Below are 22,664 nucleotides of genomic sequence, written 5' to 3' on the forward strand. Positions count from 1 at the left end.
AAGTAATGGCCCAATCCATAAATTCAATGGTCTCAAAGCTTAAGTTTATTGGGGCATGTTTAAGATTATGTCGTTATTCTTATTATTTAGTATTCGCACTAATTTATAATTGGAAAATTACTCCGTATTTAAATTTGTTTTGTATTCATACTACTTCATATATTTTCTCCATTCTTTAGTTACAAGTTTATGACCCGAATATGGGAAACTTCGTACCAAACTTTTCTACTAATAAATTTGGACATTCTATTTAAGCTCAACTTTAAAATATCGTAATTACTAAATCAAATTGAATAAAGCATGATAAATACAAAAATATTACGTAGTAAATCAGTAATTAATTAAGATAGAAAAAGTGCATAATTAAAACTACCATTTCGATTTTCATAACATTTGTTCAGCAAAATAAGAGGGAGAAATTACACCCATAGTTCCCCATAAACTATCTACCTTACTTCCGATTTACATACCCAAAATTAACCTTAACCTTAACCCTAAGATTATAAGATTTAGTACCATATTATATAATCCCAAAATGTACATCCATCATCCATCCATACATTAATATTCATAACTAATGTTAATAAAATAAACCTAATTATCATTAATAATGATAATTAGGCCTTCTTAGGAGACTTAGCAGGCTTAGGAGAAGGAGGAGTTTCCTTCTTATCAACCTTCTTAGGCAGCAACACGGGGTTTATATTAGGAAGAACACCCCCGTGCGCAATCGTAACACCTTGTAGAAGCTTCCCGAGTTCATCATCATTCCTTACTGCCAATAGCACGTGCCGAGGGATGATCCTGCTCTTCTTGTTGTCACGTGCCGCATTCCCTGCTAACTCCAACACCTGAAACCAACAACCTCCATTTCAGATTCAACCTCCAAAAATCCAAAAAAAAAATTCAAAAAAAATCAGAGATTGTTTGAATGTACCTCAGCAGCAAGGTATTCGAGAACAGCAGCGAGGTAAACGGGGGAAGCAGAGCTAAGACGTTGAGCGTAACGGCCTTTTTTGAGGAAGCGACTGATTCGACCGACGGGAAATTGAAGGCCGGCTTTGACGGATTTAGTGACGGCTTTCTTACGGTCACCGCCGCGACGGCCACCGGCGCCTTTGGTGGTGGTTTTGGAGGACTCCATTGATGAAGGATTGAAGGTTTTTTTTGTTAATTGAGGAGAGAGAAAATGAGGGGGTGGGAAATTTTGAAGGTGGTGTGAAATCTGTGAATGGTGGTAGGGGTGAGTGAGGGGGTATTTATAAGTGAGGGGAAATGAGGTTGATTTTTGGGGGGAATTGAGAGGGTGGGATCGGATGGTTGTGGAGTTGAGTGGGGATTTGATCTGACGGTTGGAGAGGATGACACGCTGGCGATCCGTGTGGGAGAGGTTTTAGCCAATGGGATTTGATGGTGGGATGGGAAGGTTTTGGAGGACGAGTTGTGGGAAGTTGGGAAAATTGGAGGGAAGTTTTGCTGTTTTGGGGATTGGGTAAAAAGGACCGTCAAAACTGTATAAATTTACTCGCAAGTGCTTTATCAATTGAGATATTATTCACTACTCCTCCGTCTATTAGTTTTTTTGCTCCTTCTACTCCTCCATTTCACTACTACTCAGTACATTTTAATTTTCATATTCATAAAAAATATAAAAACTTGATATTAAAGTTTATAATAGGGTGATTTCCATAGAAATGGTTGGATAAGTTATAAATTCCAAGAATAAGTCACTTTTTGCTAATATTCCCTATGTATTGTCCACGTCATCAACTTTTTTTTTTTTAATTTTTTTTTTACTATTTTGCAACAAAACCGCAAAAAAAAAAACCGCTAATTGATGGTTCGTTTGACATCACTGTGGTTTTCTGTTTTTTGGTTTTTTATTTTTTAAAATCATATGATATATATCATGTAATGAATAAAAAATTAGTCAAATTTATTAAAATTATGATAATTTTAAAAACTGACAACCAAAAAGTAGAAACACCTTTTTCTTGTTTCCTGTTTTTGGTTTTTAGTTTTAAAAAAAACAGAAAACTGAAAACAAAAAATAATGCCAAACAAGCCCTGAATTAGCGATTTTATTTATTTTGTTTCGTATACATGAATTTCAAGTAAGTAAACCGCTAATTCAATTAGCGGTTTTACTTTTAAAAAAAAATATAAATCAATTTTTATGGTGACATGAACGGTATGTAGGGAATATTTACAAAAACTAACATAATCTTGAAATTTACATGAACGGTATGTAGGGAAATCACTCTTTATAATAATACAATTTTTAACAAGATCTCACAAAAATTATGGTCAAAGTTTTAAGTAACCTAAATTTTTATCATGGGCATAAAATATGGTATGGAGGGGGAGTATTTTTCTCTCCAAAAAATTTACTATGAGTACTAGTACATTTTTTCTTTGGACATTCTGTGATTTCTTTCCAGTGCCGCCTTATAGATTTTTTAGGCCAGGGACAAAAATTTGAATTTTCATTCACCAACAACAAACATATTAGTTTCACCTTATATACTGTTGGATGAATAATTCAAATAAATTGATTATTTTATCTAAATTTTGTTGGGGAATCATCCTAGCTGAGATGAGAGAAAAATAAAACAGGCTAGATATATATCGAAATAAATAAATAAATATTGGCATGGTTGTAGATATATATCGAAATAAATAAATATTTTCTCAAATAAATCTATCTTTAAAATTCAAATTAGATCATTTTAACAAAGATATCCAAAGAGTCGAGCTCGTCAAAAAAGAGACCCTAAGTCGTCGTTCAAGGAGCTCCCCACTGTAGCCGGCTCTAATTATTTCAAAAGATTAGTGTTGTAAGTTGATTTGGGAAAAATGTGTTTGTGTTGTACCTTAGGTATAATTAGCGGCATGGTGGGGTTCGAATCCTCTATTCCACTATTGTGTCCCATTTTATGTTCCATTCAATTTGATTGGTCTATATCATTTTAAATATCAATATTCTTTATTTAATTTTTGATAGCAAATTAAATTAAATAATTTTTTTATATATTTTATATTTTAGTCCTTATCTTTTTTTTTTGTCTCCTTTATACAATTACGTTTAATTCAATCTCATTATCTTTTTTTTCATTATACTACCTCCATAACTCTACGAAGAATCCCAATTATTTTTTTTTAGTTACCTCAATTTATTCTTTCTCTAAATGCCAAAGCACTATAATTCACTTTAATGGATACTCCACGAGAAGTATTGACGAGCGATTTCGTGTGTATGTTCTCACCTTGCTTTAATTTATGTGTGTATGTTTTCTGCATTTTCAATATCCTAAAGGTTTTGAATTTACAGTCAAGTTGTATCTTTACTAACTTTTGAAATAATGATTGATATGCTTTGATTGTTTTACCATGTCTATCAAGGATTCTTCATAAAGTTATGGAGGTAGTATAAAGAAAAAAAATAATGAGGTTGAATTTAACGTAATTGTATAAAGGATTAAAAAAAAAAAAAAAAAAAGAGGACTGGAATATAAATTATGTAAAAATTTATTTAATTTAATTTGCTGTTAAAAATTAAATAACGAATATAGATATTTAAAATGATGTAGACCAATCAAATTAAATGAGACATGAAATGAGACACAATAGTGGAATAGAAGATTCGGGTGTTTACTGTTTGGTTCTCCCTGTGTTTATTTTTTATTAATTGCTACGGAGTACATTTTTTTTCTTTCATTTGTTTCTGATTAATTACAATACTTGTAAAGTATTATGTCACTTTTTTTATTTTTTGAAAACAAGCACTTTTTATTATTTTATTATAGGTCTATGTCTCCACCAAACTCACATTTTTTTTTTACTTATTTTAGTTATTATTTGTTTCTACTCCCACTAACAATTAAAAACATTTCAACTAACCGTACTTTATATCTATATCTATACTTATATATTAAAAAGCGTTCCTAAAATCGTTTATGTTCCACGAAATTTCCCTCTCATAGCGTTGTGCCACATTATCACTTAATGACATGTCATTACTAATTAACGAATCATTCCAACTATTATTGATAGATTAATATTAAAAAGCATTTAATGGGTTTCGAACACTAGACCTTGAGGATACAAGATCTAACTCTTTACCATCTTATCTAATAATAATTCATGTTATCTATACAAATAAATATAACTATAAATGACACGCACCAATTAAAATGAAAACGAGATAAGCAGTTTGAAAAAAAATTAAGAGGAATAAAATCAACATTTCTCAAACAATAGAGTATTAAAAATTGCTTTCTATACTCTTTGTTAATTAATAATATTATGTTTAACATTTATGCATAACATACATAATAGATGATAATATATTTCATAAAGAAACAATTTAATTAAAGTGGTAACCCGGTGCAACACCCGGGCCGCACACTAGTTACTATCTCAAAACTTTGTAAAATGCTTATTATTGCGATTAACCCATAACGAAGGGAATAGAATACGAAGTAGGATAGACGATGACAAATGAGAATCGATCCCAAAATCTATCTCCTAAAATCAGGCCGGAAAAAATGGTCTAACCAATTAAGCTATCCTGTACCCTCACCATGGAGGAGCCATACTATTTTTTCGAGGAGCCATACTATTTGGGTGCATGTCATTATGTCAAGTTAGACTGCCTCTAAATTTGACAAGAATCAAACATTATATAAATATTATATACTGATAATGGATTAATTGGGTCACATTAGGTAATATCGTACCTTTATATATATTATTTTTTAAAATTGCACAGGAGTGTGGAGTCAATAAAAAACAGCGCAACATTGCAAGTATATATATATATATAAGGCAGCAGTCCATCTTAAGAAAGTTATAAAAATATATACTGTATTCAAATTCAAAGTTAGAGGAATAGGGGATCATTATTGAGAGAGAAAGAAAGAAAAGTGAAGAAGATGAGTAGTGAAGTAAGAGGGAAAGATAAGACGGTGTGTGTAACAGGAGCTTCTGGTTATATCGCTTCATGGCTTGTTAAGCTCTTGCTTCACCATGGTTACACCGTCCATGCCACTGTTCGCGATCTAAGTATGTACACGTACTCTCTTATTTACATACAATTAGAATTAGCGCGTTTTGTTTTTAAGCTACACTTGGTTGTTCTCTTCGCTTGGTGTTCATCATATATATGAATGTATAATTGATTAATTGTATATGCAATGACGTATCATACGTTCATAGTGGCATGACATGTACGAGGAATTCTTGGAATCTAACTGTTTATGACTCTAACAGCACACGTTGGTATTTCACATGATATCAACAATAAATTATATCGATACCAACAAAACAATTTTATATTCGTTGGTATCACTGAATGAGGTGGTTGGTATCATGGTGATACTATCTAAAGTATAATGAAATACCAATATGTGTTATGATATTATTTTTTTCAAATGTGGTAAAAGTGAATGGACGATTATGCCCTTATTAGAGTCATAAATGACTCTAACAGTTAGAGTCTTAGAATTCCTCTGATATTTACTCGTACATAATATAATATAAGGGCACATTAAATTAAACCGATAAAAGTGTGTTAGTTAACACTGGTAGGACACTAGGAGTTTGAACTAGTGACTTTATGAGGTCACGGGTCATGGATTATTATAGGATATGAATAACAATTTCATTCTTCCAAAATTAAAAATTAATTATATTTCAATAGGAGATTTAGAGCTTATTAATTATTATTATTACTTCGTATTAATTCCTAGCTAATATAATTTGTCATTTACGTAGATGATTCAAAAAAGGTGAGGCATTTGATGGAATTAGAGGGGGCAAAAGAGAGGCTTCGCCTATTTAAAGCAGATTTAATAGAAGAGGGTTCCTTTGATTCTGCGTTTTCTGGATGCCAAGGTGTTTTTCATACTGCTTCTCCTGTCAATTTCAGTGTCAAAAATCCTCAGGTTTCATCTCTTCTTTTTTTTTTCTCTTATTTTATTTTATTTTATTTTTAAATTTTTAAATTTTATTTTTGCTATATATTAAGTGAAAGGGAGTTTTGGGTGATAAATTTCACTTTTCCAAAATACCCCTCTCAATTTTTTATTTATTTTTTTTTATAAAAAAATCTACAATCCTTTTATTAAAAAAAAAAAACCATTTGAAAAGATAAAAAAAATCATCTAAAAAAAAATAAACGGAGAATTAAGCTTAATAGATACGAGTAACTTATATTCACACGTCTCTTAGCTTATAATAATAAAATAACATAAACTTACCAACTACTCTATAGGTATCCACTTTGATTGAGAATTTGGATTTTTGATGCAATCATGGATTGAAATCCTTGGCTATCCTACATTATTATTGAATATTTCATTGACAGAGAAAATAGAATAAAATTGTTTGTTGTTCACTTAATTTGTCTGATTAGATTTTTTTAATATGAAAAAAGAATGATAAAATTTAATTGATGATCCATTATTAAATAATTAGATTAGTACCCGCGCGTTGCACAGTAGTGATAAGCAATTTTTTCATATTACTTTAACTTTTTTTACATGACCTAGCTCGCTTTTTATTTTGTAAAAATAAAGGTTGTTACTCTATAAATATTTTTTTTCTATAAAAAAAGCATGCACATCATCCCTTTTTTTATTTATTTATTTTTTTTTTTATTTTTTTTAAATTATTATAATTTAATGCTACATCATACTTCCTCTATTTTTTTAGTTGACATTCTATTATCACGCTTTTCAACGCATGTTTTTAACGATTAAGGGTTGTTCTCTTCAGCTTATTTTCAGTTCAGCTTCAATAAGTTCAGTTCAGTTTAGTTCTTATCTTAATTTCCTTCTCTCATAAAATATTCAGCCCAGTTCAGTCAATCAGAACATGCCCTAATGTTTCTAATTATCAACATTGTAAAATTATAAAAAGTGGATATTAATAAAATATACATTAAAACGATTCAAACAAGATCTCACATGAATATGTTTTACCGTATCTATAAACCATAAAAGCGACTCAAAGCACGTTGTGTGAATAGTGTAAAAGTCAAACGGTGTCAACTAAAAAAAACGAAAGAAGTAATAATTACTCCATACTATATTATTGAAAATATACTAAAATGATAATTAGAAAAAATATACTTTGTATAAAATATTGCATTATCTAATGAGTTTAAGCATTTAGAGTGGAAGCACAACAATATTGATGTCAAAGTCAGGCTCAAATTTTTAGTTTCATACCTATTTGGTTTCAGTTTCTAGCAAAGAAAATGAAAAAACAATAAAAATAAAATAAAATAAAATTGATGGCTTTAAAAAATAAAATTGATGACATCATATGTATATTTGGAGGGAAAATTTTTAATAAAAGCTTGACATAAAACATTCTAGGATTTAATAACACCGTCATGTTTTATTTTAATAATAATTAAAAGACTAATTATATACGAGTATAAATTATTATAACAACCATCAAAATGCCAAAAGTATGACACAAGTTTCTCTCACAAAAAAAAAAAAAAAAGAAAAAAAAGAAAAAGAAAAAGAAAAAGTATGACATAATTTAAAATACTCCGTAGTGTTTATCAATTATTAATAGATAACTTTTGATGGTAGGTGCATTTAAATCTACTATTCGTACTAAATTATTATAAAAATTACTCCCCCCTTCCCTAAATTACATTCCTGATTTTTATTTTGGGTATTCCGAAATTACATTCCTCCTTTTCATTTTTAGTAAGTTTTTTTTTCCAAATACCCCAAATCAACTCTCTTTTTCTGTTGCATATTTAATGCTTTCTCACTCTTACTATCCTAATCTCACTCTTATTTTTTCTCTCCATCGTTTTTCTCAAGTTTGTACTTCCCATAACTAACCTAATGAATATGATTGGTTCTTAATTTTCAATTAGAAGCATGTTATTGGTCCTTTTTTTTTGCGATGGATTGATGACATGGCATCATTAATCTATCTTTATTTTACTCAAAGACATCATTTAATGTTTTGTATTTCCCATTGAAATATTTTATTACTAGGTGTGAAGCCCGTGCGACGCACGGGTTTATTTTTAAAATTATTTAAGATTTGTGTCTTATTAAATACTAATACTAATAATAATAATATTATTAAAAGGATTTGAAGACATTAGGATAGTTGGTAAGTGTTGCGGTTTGTGTTCATTTTGGATTTGGATTGCAAAAGATGTAATTTGTTAAGAGGAAAGAACGCTTTAATTTACATGTGTGTTACAATTGATTTGAACCGTAGGAACATATTAGTTTCATGCATGCCAACGCAACTACACAAGTCACAACTCTATTACTTTCATTAATGGACCGATGACCAATTATACAGTATATTATATTATATAGTCCACAGAGCTACCAGAAATTATCAGCATATAATAATAATAATAATAATAATAATAATGTCAAAAATCAAAAAGAATAATAAAAATATTTCAATATTAAAAAATTATTATTATTATTATATTATCAAAATTTTTTTAAAATAAAAACAATTTGTGATGTTCAAATAGAATGATCTCTTGTACACCTCTATACAGAGTACTCTATTCTTTTTTTGTAGTTTTGATTTAGGTATCTTGGGTCTCCTGTGAATGACGCTGACAGGATTATCCTATTCCCTTTTGTAGCCCTAAATATGTAGTGTGTAGAGTATATTGTTTCTTTGTAATTCTGGTACATATTTCTTGTGCCTCCGATCAATGACGGTGATAAAATTAATTTTTTTCCATCTTCATCTCCAACCTCAGTTGTATCTTTGTTTACTATTGCATCCTCGAAGGTATTGTAATTTTCACGTTGTGTAGCCATGAATCTTGGGGTATCTGACTATGAAAAAAAACACAATTAACGTTTTTCTATGTATTGTGAATTAATTAAGGCATATTTATAAGGAAATACAATCCATCACATCTTCTCTATATAAATTTTATCATTCTTTATAATCTATTCTTTTTTAATTGTTATTCATATCATTTTTTAAGATTTGTTTTTTCTTGTTAATATTAAATTTTATCATTTTTTTAGTTGTTATCTAGTCTTATCTCATGTTGTAGAATTTATGATAAAAAAATTATAAGGGTGAAGACTAAATTTGTAAATTTCTCAAGTTTATCTTATATTCAATAAGATTATGATATAAAAAATATAAATAAGTATCATGTTGTTTCATTGATTATCATCCGTCTCCTTTTTCTTCTTTCTCTTTGCAAAACTATTTTGTTGATTTCTGAGTTCATTGTGAGTTTTTTGTAACAAAAGTTGCAAGTTTTGTATTTTGTGTATCAAAGTTTTGCTTATTCATAAATATAAAGAAGTAAAAATTCCAAATTAGCTTATTAGCTATATGAACTCATATACGCAAGTGGAAATATCGGTCTTATCTCATGTTGTAGAATTTATGATAAAAAAATTATAAGGGTGAAGACTAAATTTGTAAATTTCTCAAGTTTATCTTATATTCAATAAGATTATGATATAAAAAATATAAATAAGTATCATATTGTAGAATTTATCATAATAAAATTTAAAGGATGAAGACTAACTATTATAAATTTCTCAACTTTATCTTATCTTTATTATTATTTTTTTTGACGGAAAACTTTATCTTATCTTATAAACTTTTTTTCTCGTCAAAAAATATATATATATAAACTCTTGTTATAGTTACTATTATTTTTTTTTAATATTGTATTATAATTTATGATCTTTGTTCTGACTAACTATTGAATTACGACTAACTTTCGGCTAAAAGTTGAGCATCATTTAATAAGGATATGCACTGATTCCAATTCCATGGCATTTTTGGTAAACTTGATGTAGTGTTAAAAAATCTTACTTATTCCCTTATTAGTGTCAAGAAAATTATGTAGTGTTAAAAAATCTTACTTATTCCCTTATTAGTGTCAAGAAAATTATGTAGTGTTAAAAAATCATTTTTTACTTTTAAACTAAATAATTAATGTGTATCAATCAATGTGGGCACGATTTATCATCTTTGCTTATTCCTTATATGTATTATTTGTTCCTATCATCTAAATCTCTATTTCTTGAACATGGAGTTTTATTATATTTCGAGAGAATCCTTGTCTCCTTGATTCATAACACTAAACCTGCATCATACACAAAATTAAAGTGTTAATATTAGTATACTATTAAATAATTTATAAGATAAAATTAGAATTAGTAAGAAATATCTAAATGAATTATATATATTCTAAAATATAGATACCTTTATCTTCTTTGATGTGATTTGGTCGGATGAATCATGATCCTTTTTCGTTGAATCGATACTATCAAAAGGGCGTTTTGCGGTTTCTTCAATGACTGTAATTTCATCTTTTGAAGCATCTTCACTACCTTTTATGACATCTTTATTCTACATCAAAATTATTTATGTAAAGTTTTGAGAAATTAAAATTTAAAATTCATGACTTAGCTTCTAAATAAACATTAAATACTTGTAACAATTATTTAGTACCTCAATGACACTTTTGTCAAGAATTCTCATCACCGTAAAAGTTTGTCGATTTGCTGTACGATTATAAGCGGTGATTTTAACTTTGAACACTAACTCTCTTCCAATGATATTTGCAATCATCTTTGGAATTTGTGTATCATCATCTTCATTGTCATTATCATCATCTTTATGATCTTTGATCTATCAATATTGATTGAAATAAGTGATAAAAGCATTTATAGAACAATTTTATCTTTAAACTATTGTTAAAAAACAATAATGAAAACCTTTTCATAAGTATGAGCCTCAAAAAGAGTACTTGCATCTTGTCCTATTAGTTTCTTAGCGTCTTCATCAAAAACTACAAATATTGTTGAGCCACTGTGATCGATAACACTAAGCTCCAAACGATATCTGATTGGGAAAAAAAATATATGAAAAAATTAGGTAGTATATGATTTATTATTTATTTAATCTATTATCATAATATGGATAAAGAAGAAATTTGAAACAAACCTTGGGATGGGCCTTTCAATTTGTTTCTCACAAGCAAAGCACCAAAAATCAGTTTTTCTTGGAGTGATGCGTTTTTGACATGCTAGGCATGCGATATAATACCAACTATATTCACTCATAATTGCATCCACTTTAGCCATGCAATAGAAGATCAAATCCTATATGATTTAAAAATAAAATTAGGTTTGAATTTAAGATTTATCATATATTTCATATCAAATATAATAAAATGATGTATTTTTTTTAAAAGGAATAATAAAGTGATGTATTAAAATACCTTTTCTAAAGTTTTTTGTACATGATTCATAAGCGTTAAAATATCAACTTTTTTAGAGTTGATTTCTTCGGGTCCAATCTTAATACTCTGAATTTCAAGTTTTCCAATGGTAGCATTATCTAACTTCTCACTGCATTATAATGATCATATATAAGATGTATATTTATTTAGAAAGAATATTATAAAAAAAATAAAATTATTGAAATAACATACCTCCATAAAGATTTCAATTCATCAACCTCGGAAATTTGAAGCTCAATATAAATTTTGGTTGATGCAGAAGTATTTAGATCAATTTTTCCTGTAAACAAAATGACAATGGCAAATTAGGTTATTCCTTGTAAATATTTTAAAAAAATTTTATTATAATAACTAATATATGATACTTACCATTAAAATATTTGACCATTGTTGAAGTAACAACTATACCAAAAGGCTTAGTAGAATCAGCAAGTAGGTCTTTTTGTCTTGAATATTCAGGAAATACATTATCCCAAATCTTTAATTGGATTCGTTGTCCACTAACCATGATATCAAAATACAAATAATTTACTAATAAATATAAAATTAATCAAATACAAATCTTTATTTATTTTCTTGGTGAGATATATAATTGATTGCTTGGGCCAGTGAAACGTATAGCACATAATTTATTTATTTATTTATTTTTTTTTGAGTACATAAAGATAGATGATATATATTGTTATTTTTCACCTTGACTTTTATAATTTTATAATTTTAATATTTTAATATTTTTTTAACCTATGTGGCACACATTAAATCCCAACCCTACATTGCACATTTATGTGGCGCTCTATAATTTTTTTAAATTAACAAAATCCTACGTGGCTCTCTACAAACGCGGGAAAAAACTCCCCTTTATATATATATATATATATATATATATATATATATATATATTAAATTGTTATTTGTCTTATTCTTTCCTCCTTAATTCTCGTATAATTTTACAAACAAAAATATAATTTAGGGACGGAGGGAGTAACATATTTTACTACTATTATAATAACATGCACGAGTTTGTGGTTACATGTTTTTCGAAATGTAAAAGCAACATGCTTACATGCTGTCATGCATTTTAATCTAACTTTACATCTGTATACGGAGTGCTGTATAATTAACCTTGTGTTCCTCGTTTAGCTTTAATAATTACTCCCTTCGTCCCATAATTATAGGCAAATAAATATAAAAAACACGGTTTTTAAGGAGGATAGAAAAAGTAGAGGAATATTGTATGAAAAAGATAAAAAGTGAAGAATGTTGTATGAGGATAATAAAAAGTAGAGAATATTGTATGAAAAAGTTAAAAAGTAAGTAATGATTTTTTAGGTATGTGTGTATTTTGTATGAAAAAGAGAAAAAGTAAGTAATGATTTTTTAGGTATGTGTGTAATTTGTATGAAAAAACTAAAAAGTAAATAATGATTAGATGTTATTTTTAGTAATAAGAAGAACATTTTGGGACACCCAAAATAGTATATTTGCCTGTAATTATGGGACGAAGGGAGTAGCTCAAATATTGTTTTACTCCATATCCGTTTTTAATTACTCGCTGCATTTCTCCATGCGTGGAGTTTTAGGATAAATTTGAGAAAGTAATAAAATATATAGATAATGAGGTTAATGGAAGGTAAATTGGAACAGGGAGAATCTAAAAGTAATAAAATTGGATCTCACTAGTTTAGAGAAATAAATTAAATATTATAAAAACTTTTCAAATAAGAAAATAGAGCAAGTGTTTTTTAACGGTCGCAAATGAAAAGTGGAGCAAGTATTTAAAAATGGAGGGGGTATTTATTTTATATTAAGATGGAAATTTGGTAGTCATTGCAAATACTCAATTTAATAGTGGTTTAATTTCATCTTTTAGAGGTATGCAATTGAGAACTTTAGATCACGTTGATTATTCTTTAATTATGCTTGTTAATAAATTAAATTACTTATTAGGTTGAAGTGCTTGATCCAGCAGTGAAGGGAACCCTGAATGTTCTTAATGCTTGTACAAGAGTTTCTTCTGTTAGAAGAGTAGTTTTCACATCTTCTCTCGCAACAGTTCTATTTACCGGTATACCGCTAGCGCCCGACGTGGTGGTTGATGAAAGTTGGTTCTCTAAACCACAATTAACTAGCATATTCCCTAACATGGTACGTATGTTTATTTGATTTTTCTCTCTATTACACCCAGGTGCATTGTGTACCTAAGGGTTTTTTTTATAACTAATTCAATTTATTATCAAACGAGCAAAAAACCACTTTTGAGTGTGCACCTACCTCTATATGCATCCGGGTGTATATAAAAGGTGTTGTTATAAACTGATAATAGTACACTGAACACAAATTTTCCTGATTACTACTTTAAACAATTTAGGTTAATTTTTAAAATATTCGAGCTTTTGCAGATGTGGTATTTGATATCAAAAATTTTGGCCGAAGAGGCTGCGTGGAAGTTTGCCAAAGATCATGATCTTGACTTGGTAACAATTAACCCAGGCATGGTGATAGGTCCTATGTTGCAGCCGACTCTTAATGAAACCGTGGCTCTAATTTTCAACTTGATCAACGGTTTGCATAAATTCTATATAGTGATCCAATTAATGTTTTATTGTGTTAAATGATAATATGATATACACGAATAGAAGTATGTAACAATTAGCTATTTAAAATCTCTGCTATAAATATTGTAGCTCGAAACGATTGTAACTTAAAACAATTACTCATTGCTAGGGGCACAAACATATCCAAATGAGGCATTACCATGGGTGCACATCCAAGATGTCGCGGAAGCTCACATTCGTGCATTTGAGCTCCCTTCTGCCAAAGGAAGGTACATTTTAGTCGAAAGTGTGGCTCATTACTCAGAGATAGTCAAGTTGTTACATGATATCTACCCTTCTATTCAACTTCCTGAAAAGTGAGTCTCTTTAATTAGTTGTAGCAAAATTGATGCATTCTTTTATCATATTTTAAGTCTCTTGTAACCTTTTGTACTGGTTTTTAATTAGGTGTGTAGATGATGAACCATTGGCAAAAACATTCCGGGTTTCGAAAGCTAAAGCTGAAAGCCTTGGCATACAATATATTCCTCTTAAAGACAGTGTTAAGGATACTGTTGAAAATCTCAGGGAGAAGAAGTTGATTGATATTCCTAGTGCTACTTAATTTAGATCTCATTGCTGGAGGAATTGAATGAAAATGTTACATTTTGCATGATAGAAGGAGGAAGTGACAGTAATATTACAATTAATATTGTTGAATTATTCAAAATTGTTTATTATTTTGTAAAATGAATTACATTAAGAAAATGTTACTTGTGTTGTAAATTAACTGTACCTATATGGTAAGTTTTTTTTTTTTTTTTTTCATTTTTTTTAAGATAAGATGAAAGATCTTATTAAACCGGCACCTCTCACAGGTTTAACCAGTCTAGCTCCGCAGGTCGCACTTGAAAGTAGAGGGGGAGGTAAGAGAATCCCCTACGTACTCCCAAGCATTTTGTAGTTGGTGGGGCTCGGGAATTCCCCTCCAACTCCACCAAGTAAAGCTTGGTACGGTACTAGCATATTAAGGCATAGAGCTATATAAAAACTACTCCATATGCATATAAAGGCATAGAGCAATATAAAAACTAGAGCTGTCAAAAGCTGACCCGATCCGAAATATCGACCCCAACCCGACCTATTAACCGACCCGTCTGAACCCGAAAAAAATGGTGACCCGAACCCGACCTGAAACCAACCCTAGACCCGAGTTGACTGATATGTCCATTTTATATAGTGTTTTGCCCCCGTCCCTTGGTCATAATTGGTTGGTGTTTTTGGCTCTTTAGAGCCACTTTTATTACTAATTGGTGTTTTCTAGTGTTTTCGTAGTTTTTGTTGACTTTTGTAGGGATTTGCACTTTTGGAGCATTTCCCCGGTATATTATGGAGTGACTACGAGCATTGGAGGAGCACGACTAGTTTTTATAGCCCAGGACCGGTTAGAGTCATCGAACCGGTGATTAAGGGCTTAGCATTTGAGATTCCGAGGCATTTGGACCGAGTATTCAAGACCCGAAGAGGAAATCCGGATTGGGCCAAAGAATCGGAGCCCAATCGAGAAGTCCAAGCTTGCCCAAGTGTCCGGGCCCGGCCAAAATAGGCACCGCCCGAAGGCGCGCCCGACCGGGCGAGGAAGTTTAGTTCGCGCCCGATTGGGCGCGAGAGATGCTCATATTGGAAAAAGGCGGGCCCGATCAGGCGGCCCTTCGCTCGACCGGGCGTGAGGTTTTTAGGAGCTGATTTCGGCGATTTATCTTAGTTTTAATTAGGAGTAATTATTTTGGGTATAAATACGATTTAATGTTTTTGATTAGGATCTCTTCTCTTAGACTTTCTCTCTCTACTTAGTTTTTAGATTATTTTCTCTCTCTACAACTTTGTTCTTAACTTTGTTCTTAATTCAACTCCTTAATTCTGATTACTTTGGTAACGATTTCTTCTTCTTTAATCTCAACTATTACTTTATTTCTTTCATCATGTCTCCTTTAATTGCTTTGTTTAGTTTATATTTAATTATGTCTGAGTAGTTTTCTTTCTAGGGTTGTGGGGATCCATAAATAATATGAAGGGGTAATTTATTATTGTTAATTGTCAATGCTTGATTAATTTCCTATTGATTGATTTAATGCTATGCGGTTAGATTTGGCCAGATTTAATTCGTATGAGTTTAGCAATATTGATTCGAGATTCGAGAGATGAGAATTGATGTTTAGGCTTAGTTTCAATAGGCAGACTAATTTATAAATGGTTAGGTCGAGATACGAGAGATGAGATTTAATACCGGTAAATTAACTCTGTGATTGTAATACGTAGCGAAAGCCCTTTATGATCTGATTAATTGATGCATTGATGATTGATTGTTATGTTTTACCCTGAAATATTATTTATTGGTGAACCTATGCCTTAGGTCTTTTATTCCTTGATTTTCCTCCTGCTTTTATTCCTTTCCACTTTTACTACTAGTAGTTTAGTTCTCCTTTATAATAACAAATTGGTTACTTGATAATCTAGATTATATAGATTAATTAGGAATAGAAAAACTCGTTTCCCTGTGGATTCGACCCTACTTCCCTATCTATTATTGGTTAGTGGTTTTAGGAATTACTTTTGATTAAGTGATACGACTTTAGCCTGTCATTGACCCGAGTATTTGAGACCCTAACCCGACCCGAATGTAACCCGTAAATTATTGACCTGAACCGAACCGACCTGAACCGAAATTGACCTAAACCCGTTTTAACCCGTCAAAACCCGAATTCAACCCGACCTGTTCCTAACCCGACCCAAATTCAACCCGACTGTTCCAAACCCGACCCGAATTTAACCCGACTTGCTACAAACCCGACTCGAATTTCAACCCGACCTGTTACAAACCCGACCCAAATCAACCCGACTTGTTATTGACCCGACCCAAATTCAACCCGACTTGTTATTGAATCAATATGTATAGGTCGTTATCTCATGTTGGTAATGGAACGGAATTTCAGGGACGAAAAAATTGAGGTTAGTTTAAAAGGTTAGTTTCACAACATGTTTTTAGGGACGAATTTCAGGGACGAAACAATTGAGAAATGTGACATATGGTTTTCTATGAAATTAAAATTCAAGATGGGAATTGTGCTATATGAAATAACTAAAATTGAAAAGAAATGGTTATAGAAATCAAGAAACACTGAAATTACTAAAATTAAACACACTTTCTTAAGTCTTGTTTTACTAAAAAAATAATCCAAAAAGAGATAACTGAAAGTAATAATAACTAAATGAAGTTCACCAAATACTGAAATTATTGGAAAAAAAAAGAAAAATAGCAGCAAAAGCAACAGCTCATAAACATGAGCTGATGTCCTTTTTGATACTGATAGTCTGATACGATGGAGGACTAAAGCACGAGAACAGACTTTCCTGAAAGGATCATTCAATGCTTGATGACCTGAGGTTGGCGAGTGAGCGCACAACGAAGTTCACAATACATCCCATGCCAGACTCAGAAGGGAATTTCACTGCAATAGAATCAGGCACATGAAAGTAGAATCACCCTTCACATCATATAATGACCACAAGTATATATTACTTCAGCATGAGGACAAACATTCTCGAACCGCTTGAGCATCCTGAAAACCTGGCTCTTTTTCATATCAGGCCATTCGACAATACTCAAAGACTTGAGGTTTGGGGAGTGAGTGCAGGAAAGGAGACTAGTCCTTTATTTTCCTTTAAGAATTTCGTGATTTGACTCAGACCTTTAAGAATTGAAAAGGAAAGTGACTTACGACAAATTCGAAAATGAGCAGAAGGTAATCAGAAAATGTGTAGAAGGTAAGCATCAAAATAGAAGAAAATGAGCAGAAGGTAACTCTTTAATATCCTCAAATAAGCTCAATCAGAAACTTTATTATAGAAAGAGTGAAGCAAAAAAGGCTCAAATGATAGCAATTCCAATTATTTTAGACCACCAAATGATAGCAATACATCATCACCAAAACAAGGTGGTTACAATTAAACAAGAATATAAACTAAAGAGTTTAAACTAGAATGCTGAAATGACAGTAAGGCTCAAGCAGGAGGCAGGCAGCAGGCCTTAATCATTAATTTGAGGTTTTAAACTAGTGAGCCAATGAGGGTGAGTGACATCCACCTGCAAAAAGATAAGCAAACAAACAGATAAGAGAGAGACATAATAGTGTTATAAAGATTCAAAAACATTACATTCGTTTTTAAAAAATCAAATACAACTTACAAATCTGGCTATGCAGAAATATCATCCACGTCCTTCTCCTTCTCCACCTCAACGCCATCTTTCTCCAACTCAGCATAACCATACATCCAATTTCGAGTTGTTATCAAAGCTTCGACATGTGTGCAAGAGTGAACTCCTCTATCTATTTAAAACTCTTCTATCTCTTTAAAACTCTGCCACCCATGCTAAAAGAAGATTTGAAAGCAACCGTAGTAATAGGAATAACAAGAATATCTTTAGCTATACGACCAAGACTTGGGAAAGTTATTGATTGCTCTTTCTAATAACCCAAAATATCGAATTCCTCATCAGCATTACAAGGTTGTAAAGGCAATTCTAAGTATAATTCTAATTCAGATTTACCCATGTCACCACTAGCAACATCAGTAACAAAATTCTGAAATCACAAATAAAAAAGATCGAAACAGAATAACCCAGAAAAGTGATTAACATATTGAATAATGATAATACTTGTTGTTATCTTACCGCATAAACTCTACTAGTCTTGCGTTGACGATATGCATCTGAATTTGAACTATCTTGGGAAGAAAAAGTAGGAAGAGGCTCCTTGTAATGGTTAAACAATTGAACAAATTCATTATACACCTCCTGAACTTTTGTTTCAACCATGTGAGCTTCATACAAATCCTTGAAAAGATGTCTCAAAAATTTCAACTTAAACCGAGGATCAAGAATTGCAGCAAAAGATAGTAGCACAGAGTAATCAGACCAATATTTATCAAACTTGGAACGCATAAGATCTGCCATTTCTTTGAGTTTTGGATCATCCCCTTTAGAAGCAGCCACTACTAGTGACTCAATTCTACAAATGTTGGCAATATAAAGATTGGAAATGGGATATTCAGAACCGGAAAACAAATTAGTAATGTCATAAAAGGGTTCAAGAAAATCACACATTTTTTCTTTTGTTTCCCATTCATGAGCAGTAAGAGCCAAGTGATGGCTCTCTATCCTATAGAACATTTTCACAACCGGTAAAAGATCAAGAGCTCAACGAAGCATTAAGAAATTAGAATTCCATCTAGTAGGAAAATCTATACATAGCTTTATACCTGTAGATAAATTACAACTAGTTACACACCGCTCAAACTTATTAAGTCTAGCTTCAGAAGAATCAACATACTTCACATTCTCCCGAACTTTCGCAACAAATTCATTAATGACTTTCAAACCTTCTTTGACAATTAAGTTTAAGATATGGGCAGAGCATCTAACATGAAAATATTTGCCGTCAAGAGGTAATTTAGCCATTGCATCCAATTCAATTTGGAGTTTCCCAACCATAGAATCCATATTACTTGCATTGTCAATAGTCGTACTACAAACTTTTCTTTCAATGCCCCAATCTTTGATCAAACTAAAAACCAGATTATAAATTTCATGACCAGTATGGGGAGGTGGAAAAGGCCTAAAGTTCAGCACCTTAGACTGTAATTTCTAATCATTATCCACAAAATGGGTCGTAAAAGACAAATAACCACGAGTAGTACAAGCTGTCCATACATCACAAGTCAAGGAAACTTTACTTGATAAGGCCATAAGCGTATTACGAATATATTGCTTTAACACATCATGCTCTGTCATGCACCATTTCAATATTGTGTTTCTAGAAATAGTTCTAACCTTGGAATTCAAATATGTATGCAATTCCCTAAACCCCTCATGTTCAACAATACTTAAAGAATAACCATGCTTTAATATAGCTCTAGCAAATAACTTACAGTATTTTTTTTGGTTAAATGGAGATGCAGGAGACTCATTAGACTTATTTGAGTCTTTATATTCTTGGCACTTTTCAAGGTGTCTCTTTAGATTAGACGTACCAGTCGTACCAGCAAGTTTTTGGATTAATCTTTTGCAAAACTTGCATGCAGCATGTTCACCATTAACCTCAAAATTCTGCCAAATAGGAGATCGCTTTCCTTGAATTGAAGATATTGATTGATGGGGTTCAGGTCTTGGTGTAGCATTTCCAATACTCATGCATGGAATTGATGCTTGCTCAAGCTCAAAGTCACCTGCTACACCAAACAAACAGGCAAAGATTAGGAGTAAGATCAATAAAAAATGCGTAATTTACTAATTTATAATTAATTAGATTGAACTATACCTCTTTCAGCTGCGTAGTCAAATTCAAACATTTCTCCAGTCGTGATTTTTTTATTCCTTTAACACCAAAAAAAATAGCATATTGATATGAGTTAAATCAAAGGATACTATATTATTATTTGCATTCTAAACAACACGACACCCAAATAGATCCATACATGGAATGAACATCTTTAAATTGTATATGGTGAATGGAGAGAATGGAGATGGTGGTAAGTAAAGGATAATAGCGAGAGATAACCACAAGCAACCAAATTGTAAAAATCAACTTCAAATTGTATATCTAAAAATTGTATACAGACAACCAAATTAAATATCTAATTATTATTCAACATTAAAATGTAAAGATTAATTTTAAAATGTTAAAATTAACTTCAAATTGTAAAAATTAAACCGGTTAGTTAAGCAAAAATTATCTAAAAAACAATTATAATGTTTAGATCCGAAAATTTAAATAGCTAGTATAATTGTATAAATCGATTACCAGGAATTTGGAGTGATTTCTCCTTGTTGAAGAGTTAAAGTGACAATGAGAGGTGGTGGAGTACGCGGCCGAGCAGAGGCGCAAATATGTGGTTTTCCACATTCTGGATCTTTGGAGAGTACGACTTAGAGGCATAGGAAAATCTCTGAATCTTAGTATATTTAGGAAGGTGGCACTCTAATGGCGAGATTGGCAACATTATTGATTATTTTCCCCATAAAATCTCTATTGTGATTGATTTTTTTTTCCCTAATTATCTTCAACTTCCTTTTTTTTTTTTTTTTGGAGGAATATCTTCAACTTCCTATATGAGCTATATGAGGTGAAAGAGTAGAGCTGTCAATGTTTTTTTACATGTATTTGAGCTATATGAGGTGAGGTGAATAGGTGATAGTGATTTTGCTAATCAAATCAGCCAAATGTATCTTTTATTTTTTTTTCTAAACTTATCTTCAACTTCCATATAACTATTTAAGCTCCTTTTATTGGTCCTTTTTTCAAATTTTATTATTCACTTGCCTATTTTATATTTTTTTAAATATTTTAATTTGGAGTTTACAAAATTTTAAAAAAAAAATTAAAAAAAAGTCCATAAAAATAAGTTAAGTTCAAATTCAGTAACTTTAAAGAAGAAATATAATAGAAAATCAGTAAAAATAATTTCAGTTCAACAAATATAATTTCAGTTCAGTAAAATTAATTTTTAGTTCGGTAAAATTAATTTCAGTTCAGTAAAAATAATTTAAGTTCAGCAAAAATAATTCTAGTTCAGTAAAAATAATTTCAGTTCAGCAAAAATAAGATGAAGTGAATGGGGCTTATATATATCTTATCTAAACTTATTAGCTCGAATTTAAACTTCTCTGAAATTATTTCTCTTACAGTAAATGATGAAATTGATAATGATTAAACGTGAACGTCATTACATAAATTGTTAGCAAACCGACAAAAAAAATGTAACCGAACCCAATATGACCCGACGTGATATCAACCTTAAACCCATATTAATCCAATATTTGATACCCGAACATGACCTGACTTGATTATTATAACCCGAGAATGACAAGACTTGGAAAGGACCGACCTGATTATAACCCGACAAATTATTGACTTGAACCGAACCCGAGAATGACCCGACTTGATTATAACCTGCAAATTATTAACCGAACCCGACTTGAACCCGAGAATGACCCGACCCGATTATAACCCGCAAATTATTGAACTTGAACCAAACCCGACTCGAACCCGATAATGACCCGACTTGATTATAACCCGCAAATTATTGACTTGAACCGAACCCGACTAGAACCCGAGAATAACCCGACTTGATTATAACCCGCAAATTATTGACTTGAACCGAACCCGACTTGAACCCGAGAATGACCCGACCTGATTATAACCCGTAAATAATTGACTTGAACCGTACCCGACTCGAACCTAAGAACGACCCTAAATCGTTTAAACCCGTAAAGACCCGAATTTAACCCGACCTATTTTTCACCCGACCCGAATGTAACCCGACCTTTTACTAACCCGACCCAAACCCGATAAGATGTATGACCCGACGTGACCCGACTCAAGCATGACCCAACCCGAACCCGACCTGCATATGTTATGACATTAACCCGACCCGAGATGACCCGAATCACACTAACCCGACTCAAACCTGACCCGTTTACTCGAATTGACAGCTCTAATAAAAACTACTCCATATTATGATACTAGTATTAAATAGTGTTAAATTTTAGTCATTTCACCTACCTAATACTTTCTCTTTTTTTTTTTAAATGTATCAGTTTAATCGGTATATTTGTTAAAGCGTAACTTTGACCATTAGTATCCATAATTGTTTATTAGTAAAAATTGTAAAATACATACATACATACATACATACATATATATATATATATATATATATATATATATATATATATATATATATATATATATATATATATATATATATATATATATATATAT

General features: G+C 31.1%; 3 protein-coding genes across 6 annotated transcripts; 1 reads left to right on the forward strand and 2 right to left on the reverse strand.

Moving 5' to 3' along the window:
* Positions 1–376: 376 nt before the first annotated feature.
* On the reverse strand, positions 377–1,212 carry LOC145576190 (histone H2A.1-like). Its single transcript, XM_081633969.1, has 2 exons — positions 938–1,212; positions 377–851 (listed from the first exon to the last, which is right to left on the reverse strand). The coding sequence occupies exons 1-2, from the start codon at positions 1,142–1,144 to the stop codon at positions 618–620; spliced, it is 441 nt and encodes a 146-aa protein (XP_081490095.1). The 5' UTR covers positions 1,145–1,212; the 3' UTR covers positions 377–617.
* A 3,722-nt stretch (positions 1,213–4,934) lies between these two features.
* LOC145575144 (phenylacetaldehyde reductase-like) lies at positions 4,935–14,449 on the forward strand. Its single transcript, XM_081633052.1, has 6 exons — positions 4,935–5,064; positions 5,776–5,945; positions 13,238–13,435; positions 13,690–13,852; positions 14,015–14,201; positions 14,293–14,449. Exons 1-6 carry the CDS (start codon positions 4,935–4,937, stop codon positions 14,447–14,449), a joined length of 1,005 nt encoding a protein of 334 aa, XP_081489178.1.
* Positions 14,450–17,152: 2,703 nt separating this feature from the next.
* LOC145574506 (zinc finger BED domain-containing protein DAYSLEEPER-like) lies at positions 17,153–20,852 on the reverse strand. 4 transcript variants are annotated; one of them, XR_014098090.1, is made up of 3 exons: positions 20,685–20,852; positions 18,071–20,109; positions 17,153–17,573 (listed from the first exon to the last, which is right to left on the reverse strand). XR_014098090.1 is itself a non-coding variant. In XM_081632315.1 (2 exons), the coding sequence occupies exons 1-2, from the start codon at positions 20,230–20,232 to the stop codon at positions 19,529–19,531; spliced, it is 612 nt and encodes a 203-aa protein (XP_081488441.1). In that variant the 5' UTR covers positions 20,233–20,275; the 3' UTR covers positions 17,153–19,528. The 4 variants fall into 4 exon arrangements, 1 of the variants encoding a protein (XP_081488441.1); XR_014098089.1 differs by having other exon boundaries at positions 18,071–20,112; XR_014098088.1 differs by lacking the exon at positions 20,685–20,852 and adding an exon at positions 20,202–20,275.
* Positions 20,853–22,664: the final 1,812 nt, after the last annotated feature.

This window comes from Chenopodium album, chromosome 13 (assembly GCF_948465745.1).
Source record: "Chenopodium album chromosome 13, dcCheAlbu1.1, whole genome shotgun sequence".
NCBI classification, from domain to species: domain Eukaryota; kingdom Viridiplantae; phylum Streptophyta; class Magnoliopsida; order Caryophyllales; family Amaranthaceae; genus Chenopodium; species Chenopodium album.